Below are 19,349 nucleotides of genomic sequence, written 5' to 3'. Positions count from 1 at the left end.
TTAAAGCATTAGATAATCAAAAAATTAATAAACATTAGTTAATTTTCCTTCAAATTGAAGAAAATTCATTGAATTATCATCAATCAAAGTATTAGATAATCAAAAAATTAGTAAACATTAGTTAATATTCCTTCAAATTGGAGAAAATTCCTCAAAATCCTCGGCAATTTCCACTGCTTCATTACTGAATAAAAAACAAACCACGAAAATAATTCTCAATCAACTGCGATTGATCTGTTGCTCTCATAATCCTGCGACAAAACCGCAGGAAAATTAATCAAAATAAAAAATAAATTTGCAACTGCTGTTTATCGCGATGACAGACTGCGACGAAATATACGAAACAAAGGCAAAAGTGATAAAGCACAGTTTCAAGTGGATCATCCACGACTTTTCCGAGATAATCGACAAACCGGGTAGCCTTCAGTCCAGGTTCAGCGTGCCTGGGTATCCCCTGCGGGGGCACCTGGACCTTTTTCCTCTGAGTGCAAACGGCAGCATCGTTTCGGGGATTAACGACGTCGAGTGTTTGGACCTGGATATCCACGCACACATCGAAGATGACGCTGTGCACAGTGACATCGAGGTGTCTGTCGTCAATTCTGAGGGGGTGAAGTGCATGACGACGAAGAAAATTATTACTTCACAGGTTGGTTCCCATGATTATTTGAGAAATAAGAGGCATTTAGTAATTTATTTAAAGGAGGAATTGATGAAATTATTTAATGAAATTGGAAGAACCTAGCGCTTTCATCAAGGAATTTTATTGAATTTCTGCTGCACCTCTATAAAAATTATATTACGATTAATTAATTTACATAATAAATTAATCATAAAATTCAATTAATTATAATAGTTTTTTTATTATTAATTTATTATTTAAATTAATCATAAAAATTCTGTTACAATTTTGTTAAATCAGTGTATTGTTTTTGCGCCCATTCTGTTCAAGATTATTTAACATTAAGAAATGCTAAAATTTTTTAATAGAATTTTTATGAATTCCCATTAGAAATTCCTGAGTCTGCTGAGTACATTTTCTATAGACAACTCCTCAACATGAATTTTCCAAGTTTTTTCCACTCTTTTCCCTTAAAAAAAATCAAATTTCGTATATTTGAGCCGAAGAATTTCTATAGAAAAATATCTCTATAGAATTCTATAGAAGTCCTATAAAAAGATGAATGATCAATCAAAAACAATCAGAAATGTCAAGAAAATTCCAGTAGAAAAGCAATAGAATTTCTCGGAGAGCGCAAAATTCTTCCACAATGAGTCGATTTTGGTCATTCATCAGTTTTCAATAAATATCTCGAAATCTAAGGCAAATTCCAAAATTTTCGTTAGAACCTTATTTGTAGCCCTCAATTCGCCCCACAAAAAAGGTCTCTATAAAAATTTCGATATCTCCCTTAGATTCGGCGACATTCTTCGAGAGCTCAGCTAGGAGCCAAGTCGACTCGAACGTTTTGCCTCTTCGCTGATGAAATCCGTTATAAAATCCGTTATAAATTCGTTTTTTGTCACCGGTTCATTCGGATATATATATAATCCGGTTTATTCGGATTATTTTGTTTCGGATATATTCTTTTTTTCTAAATACAATAAAACTAAATGAAAAATCGTATTATAGCGCCACATGCAAAAGCATCTCTAGTCACAAAAATATCGTGACCAAAAATCTGTTATTCACAGGTGCGTTTCACCCTACCCTTCAGCCACAAGCTGATCGCAAAGGACAAGACACTTCTCCCCGGTAACTCTCTGACCCTCTGTTTTGCGATAAGCGTCACCACTGATGTCTCCACGAATCGTCGAGAGAACCCCAGCGGCATGTCTCCGCTGGAGAGCAGCTTCGAGGCTGACATGGAGAAGCTGTTCAACAATCCCAAGTTCTCCGACGTAACTATAGCAGTTGGAGACCGTAAATTTTCGGCGCTGAAGGCTATTCTGGCTGCTCGCAGCTCAGTATTCGCTTCCATCTTCGAACAGGACGAGAACGAGGAGGAGAACAGCATTGAGATCACGGATTTGACTGGAGACGTCTTCGAGGAGGTCCTCTACTTCATCTACACCGATCGAGTGAGGAGTCTGGAGGCCATGAGGGACGACCTTCTCTTCGCAGGGTGGAAGTACGATTTGAGGCGGCTGGTGCAGCTGACGGGGCACGCGTTGCTGAAGGATCTCACTACGGAAAATGTCGCGGAGAGACTGCTACTTGCTCATCGGTATCAGCTCGAGGGGGTCAAGAACTCCGTCATCAGGTTCATCAAGGGACAGGTCAAGGCTGTCGTGCAGACCGAGGGGTATAGGACGCTCACCGAGGCGAATTGCAGTTTAGCTTTGGAAATTTTTCAGACTATGGCACTTGAGTGAAATTTTAGGCAACTTAAAGTCATTCAATTCCACGAGATTGATTCAATTTAGATATAAGTCAGTAGATTGATTTTTTATGGAAATTATTTTGCATGAATTTTTGATAGAATTGATGCAACAAATTCTAAAAAATTGTGTAGAACGCTAATTAAATTTTTTAATTAATTCAATTTGTCAGCTTTTTGAATTCCCGACTTACATTGATGTACTAATCGAAATTGAAAAATAGTAAAATAATTGATAATCTAAATTTTCTATTTATGAGGAATTAAATATTTTATAATATGGAACTGGCAATTTTTTATTAAATAAATAATACTAAATAGCTTATAGGGGATTTTCAATTATCAAAATAACCGTCAATCTTCCTAACTAAACTACTGATTAATAAATAATTCGGCATTTCAATATTTAAATTGATAATGACTTTAATAATTAAAGACCGAGGGGTATAGGACGCTCACCGAGGCGAATTGCAGTTTAGCTTTGGAAATTTTTCAGACTATGGCACTTGAGTGAAATTTTAGGCAACTTAAAGTCATTCAATTCCACGAGATTGATTCAATTTAGATATAAGTCAGTAGATTGATTTTTTATGGAAATTATTTTGCATGAATTTTTGATAGAATTGATGCAAGAAATTCTAAAAAATTGTGTAGAACGCTAATTAAAATTTTTAATTAATTCAATTTGTCAGCTTTTTGAATTCCCGACTTACATTGATGTACTAATCGAAATTGAAAAATAGTAAAATAATTGATAATCTAAATTTTCTATTTATGAGGAATTAAATATTTTATAATATGGAACTGGCAATTTTTTATTAAATAAATAATACTAAATAGCTTATAGGGGATTTTCAATTATCAAAATAACCGTCAATCTTCCTAACTAAACTACTGATTAATAAATAATTCGGCATTTCAATATTTAAATTGATAATGACTTTAATAATTAAAGACCGAGGGGTATAGGACGCTCACCGAGGCGAATTGCAGTTTAGCTTTGGAAATTCTTCAGACTATGGCACTTGAGTGAAATTTTAGGCAACTTAAAGTCATTCAATTCCACGAGATTGATTCAATTTAGATATAAGTCAGTAGATTGATTTTTTATGGAAATTATTTTGCATGAATTTTTGATAGAATTGATGCAAGAAATTCTAAAAAATTGTGTAGAACGCTAATTAAAATTTTTAATTAATTCAATTTGTCAGCTTTTTGAATTCCCGACTTACATTGATGTACTAATCGAAATTGAAAAATAGTAAAATAATTGATAATCTAAATTTTTAATTCATGATAAATTAAATATTTTCAATATGGAACTGTAAATTTTTTATTCTGTAAATAATACTAAATTTTTTATAAGCGATTTTCGAGCATCCAAATAATCGTCAATCTTCATAACTAAATTACTGATTAATAAATAATTCCAAAGTTGAATATTTAAATTGATAATGACTTCAATAATTGAAATTTGAGAGTAATAACGAATTGACTACTCAATCATTTAACGGTAATTATAATTTATGGCCATGGCTATCCCCGCCTCCAGCTAAAAATACTCTACTCCCAAATCATGAAGAGCCCAGAACAATCATGATTTTTCAACACAGGAATTTTTAACTACTCGTTAGGAAAGGAGAGGAGAATCTTCAATAAAACTTCTCTCTAGATCATATATTTATAATTCTGTTATCAATATAGAGAACAATTCATACCTCAACAAGTCCAACGAATCTCACCCCCTTGAAACATCCGACATATTGGAACTACAAACATCGGATTGTCAACATGTAATTAACTAAATTCAATCGCCTGTTCAATGAGGAATTCATCGAGTAGTCTAGCGGTTTCAATCTGTACAGATAATCGCTACGAGAACACTTATGTACGAAATTATTACACCGGAAATTCATTTAAAAAATCGATCATTTCAGAATTGATCGAAGATTCGTCCGCCGATCCAGACAATGAATTTTAATTAGGTTCATTATGACGGATGGTATCCAATTTTCAGCCGTTGTGGTCCGTCTCTAGAAACAGAAACAGGAAAATAAACTTAATATTGTGCACACGATTTTTTCAACATTTGACCCATTCATAAATAATATTCCAAGTACTCATTTGGTGTATTCATTATTCTGGGGGGACATTTTTATTATCTGTATTTCGTCGATACACTGGCTGAACATTCAGTATCTCACGATAAAGCACCTCATCAAGACTCCCAAATTACTTATGAATGGTACTTGACCCTTTATCAGTGGTTAAATCTCGTTAGCACGTGACTCTTGTATATATATCTTAAAAATAATTTTATAGCATATCACGTCACGTATGGAAAAATTCAATAGCATCAAAGTTCTATTTTTAAACATTCATTGAACTTTGATTTTTGCTTGGTTCAAATTTTTCTGTAGATTTCTATAGAATTTCTATAGATTTTTTTTATATATTTTCGGACTTCGATCGATTGATATAGAGTTTCTATAGATTTTTGGATATAAATTTTCAAGTTCTATAGATTTCTATAGAATGCCAATAGAATTTTTTATAGAACTTCTACAGATTTCTATAGAATGATGGAGTATATATTTTCAGAATTTTCTACATGTCTCTATAGGAATTTATAGAATTTCTGTAGAATTTTGAACAGATTTTCGGGGTTCTATAGAGTCATATAGCGTTTCTATAGACTTCTAGGATATAAAATTTCAGTTTCTATAGACTTTTGGATATAAATTTTCAAGTTCTATAGATTTCTATAGAATTCCAATAGAATTATTAATTTTTATAGAACTTCTCCTTATTTCTATAGAATGATGGAGTCGACGATGAATGATGTAAATGGATTTTCAGAATTTTCCACATGTCTCTATAGGAATTTATGGAATTTCTGTAGAATTTTGAACAGATTTTCGGGGTTCTATAGAGTCATATAGCGTTTCTATAGACTTCTTGGATATAAAATTTCAGTTTCTATAGACTTTTGGATATAAATTTTCAAGTTCTATAGATTTCTATAGAATTCCAATAGAATTATTAATTTTTATAGAACTTCTCCTTATTTCTATAGAATGATGGAGTCGACGATGAATGATGTAAATGGATTTTCAGAATTTTCCACATGTCTCTATAGGAATTTATGGAATTTCTGTAGAATTTTGAACAGATTTTCGGGGTTCTATAGAGTCATATAGCGTTTCTATAGACTTCTTGGATATAAAATTTCAGTTTCTATAGACTTTTGGATATAAATTTTCAAGTTCTATAGATTTCTATAGAATTCCAATAGAATTATTAATTTTTATAGAACTTCTCCTTATTTCTATAGAATGATGGAGTCGACGATGAATGATGTAAATGGATTTTCAGAATTTTCCACATGTCTCTATAGGAATTTATGGAATTTCTGTAGAATTTTGAACAGATTTTCGGGGTTCTATAGAGTCATATAGCGTTTCTATAGACTTCTAGGATATAAAATTTCAGTTTCTATAGACTTTTGGATATAAATTTTCAAGTTCTATAGATTTCTATAGAATTCCAATAGAATTATTAATTTTTATAGAACTTCTCCTTATTTCTATAGAATGATGGAGTCGACGATGAATGATGTAAATGGATTTTCAGAATTTTCCACATGTCTCTATAGGAATTTATGGAATTTCTGTAGAATTTTGAACAGATTTTCGGGGTTCTATAGAGTCATATAGCGTTTCTATAGACTTCTTGGATATAAAATTTCAGTTTCTATAGATTTATATAGTGTCAATAGAATTATGGAGTATATATTCTCGGATTTTCCCATATCTCGACAAGATTTCTATAGAATTCCGGGGCATAATTCTTCAGCTTTCTATAGACTTCTATAAAATTCTTCTGCAAAAATTTTCCGATTTTGAAACAATATTCTTTAGTACAAAATTCAAGAGAAAAAATAGAATTTTCATGCGCAAGAATTTGTATAGAACAATAGCGATATAATTTCTATAGAAATTATAGAAGTTGAGATTTTTTTTCTATAGAATTGCTCAGGATTAACTTGTCAATTTTTTTTGCTCCAATTTTTCTATAGCAAAACCAAAAAATTCAGTGAAAAAACCTAGAGATTTCTATAGAAAACAGGAATTCTTTCAATTTTTAAAATAGAATTTTTCTACTAGATCCCGAATTTTCCAATAAGAGTAGAAAAAACGTGAAAAAATTATGTCGAGAATTTCTATAGAAAATAGTTCAATAGAAAAAAAATTCTATAGAAAACCGAAAATCGACCAATTTTTTTCAATTAAAATATTTCCATCATATTCAGAAATTTTTTCGTAGATTTGGGGAAAAAATCAATGGAATAGTCTATTGAGTTTTTTCGTACGTGATCATCAACGATTTATCCTCTATTTTTTCTCGACTTCTTTTATTGACTAGACTTTATCATTTGGCATTATTCAAATTTGGGAGCACACTTCATGAGGTTTACATAAGCGAAACATCAATTATATATCTGATTGTCTAACGAGATTTAATTGCACTTCATTAATTCTATTTAATGGAAATAAACATGCCTCTCCAACGCGTCTGAATGGAGATAAAAATAATAGTGCAATGGTATTTCAATTGGAAATGACATGCAATGGTGATGTGCTAGGAGCGATTATTTCAGCTTCTTCGGTACTTCTTTTGTGCATTAACAGTTTATTCGGATTTACGGTGAGATTCAATTCTCAATGTTTCAGTTGTTCGCATTCTTGGACCCAAATTTCAGTGAGAGAACCCCTTTCGAAGGCTGACAAATGATTTTTGTGGGAATACGAGTGAAAAAAACATCTATAGAAAATCGAACGAATTCCCATGAAATTCTGTTGGAATTTCACCAGAATTTTCATTAGTTTTTTTGTTGATATCTATTGACAATTTTGCAGTCATTTCACGTGATTTAAAGTCAGATATTTGAGGGAACGAAAGTTTACAGATTTTTATTGTTTTACGCAATAATTGATGTTTAGATTTTTATATAGAAATTCTTGGGCAGAAATTTTATAATTTTTCCACTGTATTTTATCTTGTTATTCGTCACAAAATTCCAGGAATTATCGTAGAAATATCTCAACAGAATGAGAAAGTAAAAAATGTATATGTATTGACTTTTTCTATTAAAAAATGTTTTTTTCTATTTAAAAAACCTTTTTTTTATTTAAAAAAAACTGATAAAACTGCAGATTTTTCAATAAAAATTCGCAAAAAATATAATTCCAATCTTCTAGGGAATTCTTTCGATTTTCTATCCAATTTTTTCACCCACGAAACCATCGAGTTATTTTCTATTTTTTGATTGAAAGACATTCCGTTTTTTTTACGACTGAATATCAAATAAATTTGTAGATTAGGCCGATTCTATTTGATTTCATATTCCTCAGATACTCTGATACTCAGGTACTCTCTCCAAATAAACATTTCCGCAGAAAATAACAACTTCGGCAATGAGAATGCGGTTCATATGCCGTTGACGGGACGACGACAAAATTATTATTTTCCCTTCTCAGGAGTTTAGCAGTCAAGTGGTTTTGAAACTCCTGTTTGTACTATCGGTTGAATAAAATTCTCGTGGGGATCCAATAATCCTCCCTCGACTCTGGAAATATTAACAACGAATAGTTCGTGAATTTTCAAACTTTCGAAAGACAAATTTGCAGTCGATGTTGTCAGGATTTTTGTGCAATTCGTCAACAAATTCGTTCATATCGTCAACTTGAAAAAAAAAAATTTAAAGAGTCCTCCAGGCAGAAATGATGGAGTAGAAAATAGAGTTGCATAGAAATTTAGAGGTATGATTCGGAAAACTCAAAATCAGATGCAGATGCACGTGAGGACCTCGTATAAACTGATATACCCCCACCAATGGCACTATCTGATGTTCCCTCGCCTGTTACGAAATCAGCTACTATCAATGAGTCCTTAGGCATGTGGCCTGTACCTCCTCGCGATGCGTCTCGCTCTGCTAGACGCTGTTTTAATACTTTTATTTTTTCTTCTTTCTGGAACAAAATTAGACAGAACAAAAATTTTTTTAATATTCCTCAGGTTGAAATTTATTTTTTAATTTAATTTTCGTATTTGTTGTCATTTTTCACTCGATATTTTTTTTATATTTTGTAAATATATATATTATATATTATCATTGTTATATTATTATTATTATTATTGTATAATATGTACAATATAATAATATATAATATTATATAATAATAATAATAATAATATAACAATGCTAATATATAATATATTTACAATATTTACAAAAATATAAAAAAATATCGAGTGAAAAACGACAGCAAAGACGAAAATTAAATTAAAAAATAAACTTCAACTTTATTATATATTATTATTATTATATTATATATAATATTATTATATTATATATTATATTATGTTAGAATATAATATATAAAATAATATAAACTCAAGGGATAAATTAATACACAAGAATAATTCGAGTATTCATTAATAAATCTCTCTACAAAATTGCATAATTATAATAAAAAAAATAATTACATAAATAAATGAATGAATAAATGAAAAAATGAAAACATAAACAAAAAAAAATACATAAATAAATAAATTTGTGTCATAAAATTCTTTCAAAAACTCAGAGAAAATTTAACACCTGGGCAATGAGTTTCTGCAGTTCATCATTCTCCACCACAAGTTTCTGATACCTCTCCTCGTCCTCCTTGGACATTCCCACATCCGGATTATACTTAGATTCAGCCTTATCCTTGGGATGCCGGATGACTTCAATGACTTTAGGCACGAAAATGAGGGCCATGCTGAGAAAGCAACAGAATATTATAGCCAGAGCCACGAATGTGAAGCTCGCGTCCTGCTGGCTCGCTATGACCATCGTCACCGGGGCTGTTATCAGGCACAGCACAACGACATTGTAAATTGACATTCCCACGTAACGCGAATCGTTGATCTGCTTTACTTTTATACTGCGAGTTTCGTAGGCGAGAAACAGTCCGAATACGAGGACAACCCCTTTGTATCCGTAAATTAAGCCTGTGGGGATGAAAGATTATAAAATAAAAAAATACATTAAATATATTAGATATATATATATTCAATATATTATAAAATTATAAAATTCTATTCGTGTTGTAAATATTTGAATGACAATGCGATTTATGAAAAAATGAACGGGTGATGACATAAAATGAATAAATGTTTTTATTATTATATTTTAATCTCATACAAGAGAAATATTGAAATTAATAAACATTATGGACAATTTAGTAATTTAATAGTATAATATTTATCTTAATAGCTGGATTAAGTATTCAATAAGGGAAAGAAACAAAAAGACTCGAGAGGATATACATGTGACTAAATAAAATTATATTTTTTTTAATGAAAAAAAAACGAAATAAAAATAAATAAAAATAATAAAAAAATAATGTAAATAATATAATAATATAAATAATATATTAATAATATATTATTTATATTATATTATAATGTAATTAAGATAAATATTATAGGATTAAATCACTAAATTGTACATAATGTTTATTAATTACAACATTTCTCTTTATGAAATTAAACTATAATAATAAAAACATCATTTATTTATTTTATGTCATCATGTTTTCAGTTTATTATAAACGGCATTATATTATATAATATATAATATAATCTTATTTATAATGAAATAATGAATATAAATAATAAATATAATATAACAGAAATAATATATTTATAGTCATAATTATTACTTAAAAATGCTTTGTTTAATAATAGTATTTGCATGATATTGTTAATATAAATATGTAGTGAGACTAATTTTATATTTTTACATGAGTTCTAAAGTGTTTAGAAATTTAAATAAATTCGCACCAAGCCATACTCCGTTGTGCTCACTCTCGCAGTGCTCCAATTCAGGACGGATCCTGGCGTCGTCCTCCCCGTAAGGTGGCATCTCCAGCTGAAACACCTCGATTTGCCTCTGGAGGGGGTCCAACCCCTGCCACGAACCTAAAATAACTATATCCACCGCCAACAGGGCACTGACCATTGTGTATAATTTCCAGGGTTGAATGTTTTTTTGTACTGATGATACTTTCTGTTTCGCCATGAACAACTGGAACATCATTAGTACATCATTCATCTGTTGGGAATGCAGTAATGAAGTAGTAAAAATACACGAGTCAATTTTTATTCATTTTATTAATTTTTTTAAAATCATTTTGATAAAATGGAACGAGAAAAAATGGGGAAAGAAATGAAAATTAATGAAAAAAATAGAAAAAACATAAAGTGAATGGAAATAGCCGAGTTGACTTCACCATTTTTGGTAAAATTTACAATAGAATTTTTTTTTCTCTTTATGTTCAGAATTTAATTTTTATTCTTCAATTTTTTGATTTTTTAATGGTTTAAAAATAATTAAAAATGATCTTTTCATTCCGATAATCAAGGGATTCTCCTAAATTTCATTTTCGTTAAATTGTTTTGATTAAATAGAACATGAAAAAAAATGTAAAAACAAATTACGCAGAATAATTTTTTTTTTTATTAAAATTAATGAAATTACACGAGTCAACTTTAATATTTTTGTTAAAATTTACAATAGAAAATATTTTTTTCTCTCTCTATTCAGAATTTAATTTTTACTCTTCAGTTTCTCGATTTTTTAATAATTTCAAAAGAATGAAAAATGATATTTTCATTCGAAAAATGAAGGGCTCCCCCTCAATAATTCAATTTCCATTAAATCATTTTGCTGAAATGAAACATGAAATTCGCTCTTCACTAAATAAATAACAAATAACAAATGAAAAAATATAAAAAGAAATAACATGCAACAAAAATTAATTAAAATGAAAAAACTGACTCGTCTCCCTTAATTTACTACTTCACTACTGAATTGAAATAACAAATTCATAATTTGCTATTACTTTAGCTTGATCAGCTTTTGTTTTGGTCGTCAGTCTATGTACTCTCCATACTTTGCTGAACATCGCTCCGAACGCCAGGGTGAATCCGATGGAAAGCACCCAGGCCCTTCCTTGACAGATGCCGGCGTACTCAGAGGGCTGGACGAAGCGTCCGTCAATACCCAGTAAGAATACTGACACGAAGCAGGCGATAACACCGACCAGCATTATCGTGTTGCAGACTGGGTGCGACGATAGAATTACTCTGCGAATGGAGAAAGTAATTGAAGTAATTTTTTCTTGAATAAAAAAAAATAGTTTTCGGAAAAAAATAAAAAAAAAAAATAGATTTTCGAAAAATCTATTCATTTTTGCGTTAATTTCTCTTGAAAATTGTGCAGTTTTTTATTTATTTTATTTTTGTTGCTATTTTTTAATAGAGATTTGACAGAGAATAGTTGATAATTTTTTTATAGTGATTTTTGGACATAAATTTTGCAAATTTTTGTGATTGAATTTTTTTCGAATTATAAAATTCAACGAAAATCAACATTTATTGACTTTTCTATAAAAAAAATGTATTGAAATCCGTCGAAATTGCATAATGTCCAGTAAAATAAAGAATGAACAATATTTTTAATAGAATCTCAATATAACTCTAATGGAACTCCAATAGTATTTAAATAACAAAATTGAAGATTGACAATTCCATTTGTTTTCCATGTTTTCTTCCAAAAAAATCCCCAGCTGTTCTTCATAATTTTTCCAATAAAAATTTTCAATATAACATATCCTACAGAAAATATCAAGAGATGTTGATGTGTTCAAAAATTTCGTCAATAAGAGAATAAAAAAATTCCTAGCAAAGAGCATTAAATTTTGCACCGAAATATCTGTTGCAAAACGAAATGCAAAATTGTTACAATAAAAAAAGTGGAAAACTGCATAATTTTCAATAAAAATCGGGAAAAAAATCCATTTGTTCAAATTGTTCAATTCAATTTTGCCGCAATGAGAAGTAACAATTCACCTCCTGTGACGATTCCAAATATTGAAAATGATAAGAAGAATCGCAATGGTGATCCCCAGCGCTGAAATAGCGCACATGCAGATGAACAGCGGCAGAGAAACAGTTCTCAAAACTCTTCTGACGATAGTCCGATCCTGCGGAACTTTTCCAGCGATCCATCTCTCCATGTTCTTCCAGGTCAAGTTATCCATCTGCGTGTCGTAGTAACCCAATTTCACGTACTTTCCATCGATCACCTGCTCTATTTGGGTTAATGCTATTCTATCACCCTGAGAGCTGAATGCCACGTATCCCTGGGAGATTGAGGCGGTTATTTGTGTCGTGAGGGAAGAAATATTTCATTATTTTTTCGTTATTGTGAGGTCGATTGCATTGAAATTTGTGGGGTGGGATTGAGTAATATAAACTCACCGAGACGCCCAAAAATTGAGTGGAATTTATCGCCGAGTATATTTCATCCGCTATTTCTTTCTCCGTGTAGGTGAAATTCTTCAAACTCTTTCCGGATTTCGCCAGTTTTTCCATCGTCTTATTGAATGCTGAAATTAAAGTCGTGAGGAAATTTCATGTTTTGCGGGGACAAAATATTAAATTTATTAATTAATTGTTTTTCAGTTCATGAAGATCCTATGGAAATGCGATTTTTGAGGGCTTCATGAACGAAAACAAAAATTTCTATTGAATTTCTAGTGAAAAATGCTGTTTGCGGTGTTTTTTAATATTTTTTAATTTTAAAAATTCTATAGATTTTGATTTTTTTTATGTATTTTGATCTGTGGGAATTTTTTCTATTGGATTTCTATTGATTCGTCGCGATTCTATCGAAGAATTCAATAGAATTCGATTTTTCTATAGAATTTATACTCTTCTGAGATATTTTCTATAGAATTTGCTCGCCTAAATTTTTTTGTTTGATTTTTTCAATGGAAAGAGAAAAAAAGAGAGTGGAAAAACCTTGAAAAATTCTTGTTTAGGAATTCCTATAGAAAATGGATCAATTCTATAGATTTATTCTATTCAAACTAATAGAATTTTCAATAGAAAGTCTATTAAAAAAATCTATAGAAAGAATTGAAAGAATTCCATTTTTCAATAGAACTCATTCTATTCAAATATTTTCTATAAACATTCCGCATCTCAAAATTTGAATTTTTAAAAATGAAAAATTCATGTCGAGGAATTCCTATAGAAAATATTTCAACAGAAAAAGTCAATAAATTAGATATTCCCATATAACTTAATCTATCCAGATATTTTCCATAGAATTTCCTCGGCTCAAATTTTCCCAGTTTTTCTGTTTCACTTTCTCGTGAAACTTTTTTCACTTTCTCAATGAAAAGAAAATGAATCCAGAATGAAAAAAATTGACATTCACTGAATGAGAAAATTCTATTGACTTCTACAGAATATTTTCCATTAAACATTTCTCCAGAATTAGCCAAGAACAAATGGCAAATTGAATAGAAATTCAATAGAATTGTCTACCAAATTCCCCGGGTTTTTCTATTTAATTTTTCGCTCGTGTTTTTACCCAGCGCAACCGACCAAACAGCGTCATAGGCCAGGGGAGCCTCCTGATACCCCTCGGGATACCGATTCCCATCGATATCATATCCGTCCTCCTTCAGCAGCTGATTGAGCCTCTGCCTGAAATCCTCGGAAGTCATTCCACTGATGGTTGTGTCGTTGTTCTGATTCCACATTAGGGCCTCAGTAGTGAGATGGCCCTCAGCGGCCATCCTCATCTGCTCCTTAGTGCAGGAGATCCCCTCCTTGTCGAGATTGATCTCGAACCAATTGTCCTCGTACCAGCCGATGAAGAACCAGACGTAGCTCTTTCCGTAGAGATTCTGGTGGTAGACCTCGCAGAGGACTCGACGCGCCGCCACCACGTAGAAGAGGCCGATTATTATCCTGGCATCCTGACGCCGGAGATTTCTAACAGCGTCCGCCGGGTCTGAGAGGAAACTCTGACGTGTCACGATCTCGATTCCCGCTTCCTTGCAACGCGCTTCCAAGTCCTCGACAGTCTGTTTTGGGAGGGGAAAACGAATGGGGAATTATTTTTTATTCCTGAGGATCTGCGAGTGGAAAGAGATTTTATGGAGAGCTGGAGCTTTCTCCGGGAAGTTTCATTGAATTCCTGTTGGAATTCTTTGTAAGAATCCTGTTAGAGTTCTGTTTTAGAATTACAGTGAAATTTTGGAATACAAATGAGGCAAATGATACTATACAATCTCTTCATTCGCGTTCATGCTGGAGCTTCCGCGATGAAATTTCATTGAATTCCTGTTGGAATTCTTTATAAGAATTCTGTTGGAGTTCTGTTTTAGAATTACATTGAAATTCAGGAATACAAATGAGGCAAATGATACTATATAATCTTTTCATTCGGGTTCATGCTGGAGCTTTCGCGGAGAAATTTCATGGAATTCCTGTTGGAATTCTTTGTAAGAATTCTGTTGGAGTTCTGTTTTAGAATTACATTGAAATTCAGGAATACAAATGAGGCAAATGATACTATACAATCTCTTCATTCGCGTTCATGCTGGAGCTTTCGCGGAGAAATTTCATTGAATTCCTGTTGGAATTCTTTGTAAGAATTCTGTTGGAGTTCTGTTTTAGAATTACATTGAAATTCAGGAATACAAATGAGGCAAATGATACTATACAATCTCTTCATTCGGGTTCATGCTGGAGCTTTCGCGGAGAAATTTCATTGAATTCCTGTTGGAATTCTTTGTAAGAATTCTGTTGGAGTTCTGTTTTAGAATTACATTGAAATTCAGGAATACAAATGAGGCAAATGATACTATATAATCTTTTCATTCGGGTTCATGCTGGAGCTTTCGCGGAGAAATTTCATGGAATTCCTGTTGGAATTCTTTGTAAGAATTCTGTTGGAGTTCTGTTTTAGAATTACATTGAAATTCTGGAATACAAATGAGGCAAATGATACTATACAATCTCTTCATTCGGGTTCATGCTGGAGCTTTCGCGGAGAAATTTCATTGAATTCCTGTTGGAATTCTTTGTAAGAATTCTGTTGGAGTTCTGTTTTAGAATTACATTGAAATTCAGGAATACAAATGAGGCAAATGATACTATATAATCTTTTCATTCGGGTTCATGCTGGAGCTTTCGCGGAGAAATTTCATGGAATTCCTGTTGGAATTCTTTGTAAGAATTCTGTTGGAGTTCTGTTTTAGAATTACATTGAAATTTTGGAATACAAATGAGGCAAATGATACTATACAATCTCTTCATTCGCGTTCATGCTGGAGCTTTCGCGAAGAAATTTCATTGAATTCCTGTTGGAATTCTTTGTAAGAATTCTGTTGGAGTTCTGTTTTAGAATTATATTGAAATTCTAGGAAACAAATGAGCAATTATTTTAGATTTCTGAGGGTCTGCACGGATGGAGAGCTAGAGCTTTCCACGTGAAATTTAGTTGAATTCCTGTTGGAATTCTCTGATAGAATTCTGTTGGAGTTCTATTTCATAATTACATTTAAATTCTAGAAAACAAATGGGGGATTATTTTAGATTTCTCAGGATCTCCACGTGAAGATATTTTATGGACAACTGGAGCTTTCGCCGAGAAGTTTCATTAAATTCCTGTTGAAATTCTCTGTAAGAATTCTGTTGGAGTTCTATTTCATAATTATATTTAAATTCTAGTAAACAAATGGAGAGTAATTTCAGATTTCTGAGGATCTGAATTCAAGGTTTCCGATTCTCCGATTTAAAAATATGTTTTTCTCATCAATATTTGAATACTGTAATATTACCGATATGAAGACTTCCTCGGCCTGTTGTAAAATAGCAACTCTAGACCACCCAAATTTCTGCATCAACTTTATTCTAGTTGGATTGTGAACTGTTGCAGACGGATGCGTTCGAAATAGCGTCGGAAAGCGATTTCGATCCGAGAGTGCGGGAGATGATGCGCCGTAACATAACTGGAAAAACAACATTATCTCACGCATTATCTCACGAAAAAAGAAAAAAAATTGTTTCATTTTGCCGAAAATTCAAGGAGTTCTCAAGATTTTTTTGAGCACAAGAAAAAAATTGCTTCGTTTCGCCAAAAATTCAGAGTTATCAAGAATTTTTTAAGAATAAGAAAAAAATTGTTTCATTTTCGTAAAAAATTCTAAGAATTCTCAATTTTTTTTTTCAAGTGCAAGTATTAAAACTTACAACGACCAAATTCCACATTTTGGATGCTTCTGCAACAGTCGTGCAGACAGTGCTGCATCCTGCCAGCAGCATCAACTTCTGGGGTGCATTGTAGAGTAAATTATACATCACAGAAGCTCCTAGACCAGGTTCGCACTGAAACCGAAATTTCAGTGATTGAATTATTTATGTCCTTGGAATTCCCGTCGAGTGATGGACTGATGGTCGCGAAATTTGAGGACAAAATAACTTAATTATCTGAGGGAATAATATTGGATACGGATGTGTGACCGAATTTTTTAAATTAAAATTTGTTCCTCCTGCGTAATTAACGTGTATCCGTCCGTACAATTAAATTACAAATTACATTTATATAATTTCAATAAATAAATAAATAATAAAAAATTATTTATTTATTTAATAAAATAAACAATACAAATAAAAAATAAAATAAAAAGTTAATAAAATATTTATTTATTTATATTAATTAATTAGAATAATATTAATGTAATTGTAATTTAATTGTACAGATATTAAATTAAATTACAATTACATTTTTATTATTTAAAGAAATATATTTGTATTATATTATAAAATACACAAAATATAATTCCAAACCGATGATTCGGTGCGTAATAATTTGATGTAAATAATTTTTCTTTAATAAAAAAAAGGTCAATTTTTTAATGAAAAAAGAAAAAAATTGATATAAAAAATATAAAATTCTTTTCTCTGGAGATTTTCTGCTAAGGCAACAGTTTTACGTCACATAATTTCATTTTAAATTAAGATAAATTAATAATAAATTAATTGAATTAATTAAAATAAATTAATAAAAATTCTTAATAATGATTAATTGTGCGGAAATATATGATTTCAAAACGCGAATCATCGAAATAACTCCATAATTAATTAAATAAAAGGGGTGATTTATTCTGTTCTCTGTTGTGTCGCGTGTTATCACTTGTCCACTGCATTGGCTTCATGAATATTAAATCACCTCGCTGTCATTAGAATGCAATTTCAATTCGAATCCCGGCAGCAGGTCCTTCGCCTTATTGACGTCTTCCAAGGCGAGATTCGCCGCTGGCATGCACGCCTGAAACAAACGTGCAGACCGATTTCATTGATACCTTCGTGTCTTCGATTGAATAAATAAACGTGTGAAGAAGTTTAATAGAAAAATCCAGCGAATTCTCTGTAAAATTCTATGGGAATTTTTTTTTTTCCAATTTCTACTGGAAATTATGCAACTCTGCCTTTATTTTCGGGGGGAACTAATGAATTAATTCATTACCAATTAATTAATTAATTCCTATCGAAATTATATGATTAATTCTATTCATTTTGTTCCACAAAATTCTTGGATATGAATTTTTGAAGTTTTCCTTCTTTCATTTTGCAATAACAAATATTAAAAACTATATATTAAATTTGTCGAGAGAATGAATAATAATATGTAAAAATAAAAATTTATAAACTTTCTGGGATCAAAAAGCATTTATTCAAAAGCGCATGACGTTGTGCACAATTTTTATTAAAAATTGACGAAAAACAAATGCATTCTTTCAATAAAATGCTATCGAAATATTTTCTATAGAACTTCGTCGGCCCAAATTTTCCAATTTTTTTCATTCCATTTTTCTTTTCCTTAAAAAAAATCAAACAAAAAAAACGTGGAAAATTTGCGCGAAAGATATTCAACGGAAAACATCTCAATAAAATATTTCCTATTGAACATTCCAGTACAATCGGCCATGAAACTAATAGAAAATTCAACAGAATTGTCCGTCGAATTAGCGAAATTTCCTATTAATTTTTTTCATGCATGATTTCTTCCATAAAATTCATCACAAAAATTCGCCTAGAACTTGAAAAAAAAATCCCTAACCATTTTTCCCACGAAATTAATTAGTGCGTCCACATCACTCCCCTAATGATAATTACCTGCCCTCCCTGCCAGCCGCCTTCCCCCCCGATCGGGAAAATCCCCCCGATATGAAGGATATTATCCTCCGAAACAGGTGAAGATCCGCAGACCAACGACATCATCGACAAAGCGGTGACTAATCGCATCATAATTATCAGCAAATCCACCCCCACCGAGAGTGACCACTTAAACTCTCAATCAGAGAATTCTCCTGACGATGACGCCGGCGAAGAATCGGCTAATCCTCTCGACAGATCATTTTCCCGATTGAATTCCCTCCACTCACTATAATCCATTATCATCACTTGTTGCCTACGTTAAAAAGTAATAAACACTTGACCCATTCCGAGGAGCCATCACACCGCCATAATTTCTCCAATTAAAATATTCCTAATTACGAATGACGGAAAGGTTCATCAATATTGTGATGATCCTGGTGAGGTCAGAGCGACGGAGAACTTGCTCGGGTATGAATCATATTGATTCTGTTCCAGCAAAGTATTCCTGAGGGTCGCGGTAGAGAGGTCTACCCCCTCTACGAGGGAGTCATCGGAAAATCGATGTGCACAAACCCCGAAATACCCATGCCAGTTATTCCCATTTTTCTCGTGTGTTGAGTCCATTTGTCAGTCATTTAAAATTAACAACTGGGGGAGAGGTTTATTCGGCGCTCGCTGGCCCGAGGGGGGGCTGATTATTAATTGACGGGGGGATTAATCCGGAATTAAGTATTTATGTTTATGCGGTGGGCTGTAATCGTGTTTGCTTCGGCGCCTTCGAATTTCATCCCTTGGAAACCACTCGGCTAATGAAGCTGATTCCTGCAGTATCTCGTTTATTTGTTTATTTATTTTTTGTAAAATTCTATTAGTCTTCTGTTGGGCTTCTGTGTCCAA

The 19,349-nt window shown here is 31.8% G+C and overlaps 2 protein-coding genes across 5 annotated transcripts; one reads left to right on the top strand and one right to left on the bottom strand.

Moving 5' to 3' along the window:
* The first annotated feature begins 155 nt into the window (after window positions 1–155).
* LOC107038880 (protein roadkill) lies at window positions 156–2,471 on the top strand. The gene is made up of 2 exons (XM_015258192.1): window positions 156–649; window positions 1,696–2,471. The coding sequence occupies exons 1-2, from the start codon at window positions 317–319 to the stop codon at window positions 2,374–2,376; spliced, it is 1,014 nt and encodes a 337-aa protein (XP_015113678.1). The 5' UTR covers window positions 156–316; the 3' UTR covers window positions 2,377–2,471.
* A 1,577-nt stretch (window positions 2,472–4,048) lies between these two features.
* LOC107039034 (gamma-aminobutyric acid type B receptor subunit 1) lies at window positions 4,049–18,941 on the bottom strand. 4 transcript variants are annotated; one of them, XM_015258469.2, is made up of 12 exons: window positions 18,471–18,941; window positions 17,524–17,622; window positions 16,545–16,679; window positions 16,133–16,303; window positions 13,873–14,371; window positions 12,753–12,880; window positions 12,342–12,634; window positions 11,333–11,576; window positions 10,272–10,515; window positions 9,043–9,437; window positions 8,250–8,413; window positions 4,049–4,414 (listed from the first exon to the last, which is right to left on the bottom strand). In XM_015258469.2, exons 1-12 carry the CDS (start codon window positions 18,600–18,602, stop codon window positions 4,372–4,374), a joined length of 2,547 nt encoding a protein of 848 aa, XP_015113955.1. In that variant the 5' UTR covers window positions 18,603–18,941; the 3' UTR covers window positions 4,049–4,371. The 4 variants fall into 4 exon arrangements, with proteins under 4 accessions (XP_015113955.1, XP_015113956.1, XP_015113957.1 ...); XM_015258470.2 differs by having other exon boundaries at window positions 8,269–8,413; XM_015258471.2 differs by having other exon boundaries at window positions 8,275–8,413.
* Between the last annotated feature and the right edge of the window lie 408 nt (window positions 18,942–19,349).

The sequence above is a fragment of the Diachasma alloeum genome, unplaced genomic scaffold (assembly GCF_001412515.2).
Source record: "Diachasma alloeum isolate Michigan unplaced genomic scaffold, Dall2.0 Dall_scaffold_00289, whole genome shotgun sequence".
Taxonomy (NCBI): Eukaryota; Metazoa; Arthropoda; class Insecta; order Hymenoptera; family Braconidae; genus Diachasma; species Diachasma alloeum.
This window is presented reverse-complemented; position numbering and strand designations above follow the sequence as displayed.

Bases quoted from the DNA above. Each gene is read 5' to 3' on its own strand.
- LOC107038880 (XM_015258192.1), top strand. From the start codon at position 317: ATGACAGACTGCGACGAAATATACGAAACAAAGGCAAAAGTGATAAAG. The intron at 650-1,695 runs GTTGGTTCCCAT...TGTTATTCACAG, and splicing joins AGAAAATTATTACTTCACAG to GTGCGTTTCACCCTACCCTT.
- LOC107039034 (XM_015258468.2), bottom strand. From the start codon at position 18,602: ATGATGCGATTAGTCACCGCTTTGTCGATGATGTCGTTGGTCTGCGGA. The intron at 17,623-18,470 runs GTAATTATCATT...CGTTTGTTTCAG, and splicing joins GCGGCTGGCAGGGAGGGCAG to GCGTGCATGCCAGCGGCGAA. The intron at 10,516-11,332 runs GTAATAGCAAAT...ATGATGTTCCAG, and splicing joins CAAAAGCTGATCAAGCTAAA to TTGTTCATGGCGAAACAGAA.